Source organism: Buceros rhinoceros, unplaced genomic scaffold, assembly GCF_000710305.1.
Source record: "Buceros rhinoceros silvestris isolate BGI_N320 unplaced genomic scaffold, ASM71030v1 scaffold27495, whole genome shotgun sequence".
Classification (NCBI taxonomy): Eukaryota; Metazoa; Chordata; class Aves; order Bucerotiformes; family Bucerotidae; genus Buceros; species Buceros rhinoceros.
In genome coordinates, this window is record NW_010413814.1 from 3,257 (window position 1) to 5,598 (window position 2,342).

Genomic DNA, 2,342 nt, shown 5'->3' on the forward strand with positions numbered 1-2,342 from the left:
GTGCGGGCTGGCAGCCAACAGCCACTTCTTGGAGGAGCTGAAGAAACTCTTGAACAGCATCATCGCCGACCTGACGTGCCACATCGCGGAGGCGTCCTGCAGATGCCACTCAGTGCAGACCCCGCAGCGGGGGCTCCGGCGGGAGCTCTTCCTCCGCTTCCAAGGTAACGGAGCCCAGTGGCGGCTGGGGGGGAATCGCTTGTTTTATAAACAACCCGAGAGGGCGGTAAACAACAACCGAAATAACATTAAACACCTCCCAGGGCGGCTTCCCTGCCTGTATTTGTTCTCACTAGCCCACAGATGGAGCTAAACTGCAGTTCTTCTGCAGAGCTGGCAGGGCTGCTGCCAGCCTTACCCAGAAAGGGGCGGCTCAAGGTGGGCGCTTGGACGGGGCGCTGAGAGAGGCCGTGATTTATTTCTTAAAAGGAGGAAAATGCTCCGATTTGTTTTCATTAGTTGGTTTTCGAGAAGCCAGTGACCTCCGTGGTTTAGCTGGGTTCTAGAAAACGGCGCAGAGGTTGAATCGAGAGCCTCCCACTTGCCTCACGGTCACACTGATGTGGCCCTGCAGAATGGGTCACGTCGGCCCCGCTGGCCGCCCTCACCCAGCAGTGGTTGGCGCTGAGGGAGGGAAGTTGCCCACCAATGCTCTGCCCGTGTCCTCTGCCACGTCTGTTCTCATCACGCACCTGGAGGGACCTTCCCGCAGGTCGTGGAAGAGGTCTGGGGCCGTTTTCCCCTCGGTCAAGTCAAGAAACATTCAGAACAACTCGAGGACCCGAAGGTTTCAGGTTTACGTAAGCTCCAGCCCTGGCTGTATCCCGAGGTTACCGTGGGAATCTGCTTCTGTTCTTCCTGTCAGGGGCATTTTTCCCCCTTTGACCTCTGTCTCTTGCTGGAACAAAGCGATTTAAGTAACCGGACAGAAAACACCAGGCCAGAATCTGCTTTTTCCCCTTTCATAATTTTTTTTTTTTGCAACATTCAAATGCAAATAACTCTTTCAAAACATGATCCCAGCTGCAGTGACAGGTGAAAGGAAAAAAAATCACCGTTTTTCACAAATCAGAGGCAAAATCCAAAGGGTGCTGTGGGATGAAGGAAAGCGGGGACACTTTTATCTGTCGGTGTTTGCTGAAACGGACCTGAGGGGTTGGGGTTCACCGCAATACGTCCTTCAACACACAAACACGGGTGTTTTCTCCCCCCACCCACAGTCAATCCTTTCGCGCCGGGATGGGAAGAAGTTTGCCACCAGGTTCCGTATGACTGTGAAGCTGTGAGGAACAAGAGAGCTCAGGAGGTTCTGTGTCAGCCACCCTCGTCCCTGCGCCGCGGAACTCCCAAAGCCCTGCCTTAGCCACGGGGCGGCGCGGGTTCCGTATGACTGTGAAGCTGTGAGGAACAAGAGAGCTCAGGAGGTTCTGTGTCAGCCACCCTCGTCCCTGTGCCGCGGAACTCCCAAAGCCCTGCCTTAGCCACGGGGCTGCGCGGGCGTGATCCGGCTTCACCCGGATCCGGTGGGATTAATACCCATGAAATAATACCCGTTAATACCCGTAATCCACAGCACTCGTGGATTGCAAATAATGCTGTTTAGGATGGAAAACTGGTCTGAAAAGTCAAATTGATCCAGTGGTTTGAAAAAAAAAACCAGGCTCATTATTTCCTTTATATTTACCTCTAAGAATAAAGAATTACTCAAATTATTATTAGTGTAGTGAACTCCCAGTTCTCTAAACTAAATCCGTGATTTATGGTCCGGCCAGTGAAATGCAGTTTAAAGTGAATCCTCTGTAGCCGATTTCCAAGATCTGTTCTCTCCGGCTTCGCTGCGTTCACCCGCGCCAGGGGTCTGACCCCAAGTGCCCCGAACCCAAGCGGCAGCTCCCAGTTAAGGTGGCAGGTCAGTGAGGGCAGAGGGGGGTGGAAATCAGGACTAGGAAGTCTTTACTGACATTGTTAAATCAAGAAAAACCAACTGACTGGGCTTTATTCTTCCAATGTTTCCGGACTTTAGGCAAAAGCCCGGCTTGGGAAGTTCTTCAGGGAGCAGGCGTATGCTCTGAAGCACCAGCTCCAAACCGCTCCCACCATCCACTACGTGGACAACAGCTTTGCAGCCGCTCGCACCGACAGTTGTCCTCCAGGATTTGGGAAGAACAACGTCATCCACCAGAGCTGCGCGAGCTGCTGCGGTAAATAGGAAACACAGCGATTTAAACAGTTCGTCAGCTCCTGTCACGGGTTTCTCTGGCTAATATCAGCGTCCAAACTGGCGGTATTTCCATCCAGCTCTTGGAATGACTTTCACATCAGATTTAAACCCAATGGGAGGA

At 52.6% G+C, this 2,342-nt stretch overlaps 1 protein-coding gene across 1 annotated transcript in view; it reads left to right on the forward strand.

The window, feature by feature from the left end:
• ZPBP2 (zona pellucida binding protein 2) overlaps positions 1-2,342 on the forward strand; it is a gene marked incomplete at both ends in the record, with an annotated part of 5,182 nt that overhangs the window by 2,323 nt on the left and 517 nt on the right. Inside the window, 3 exons of the mRNA XM_010136901.1 lie at positions 22-164; positions 1,221-1,306; positions 2,024-2,201. Of these exons, the coding sequence (XP_010135203.1) occupies positions 22-164; positions 1,221-1,306; positions 2,024-2,201 (407 nt within the window). The remainder of the gene's footprint in view (positions 1-21; positions 165-1,220; positions 1,307-2,023; positions 2,202-2,342) is intronic.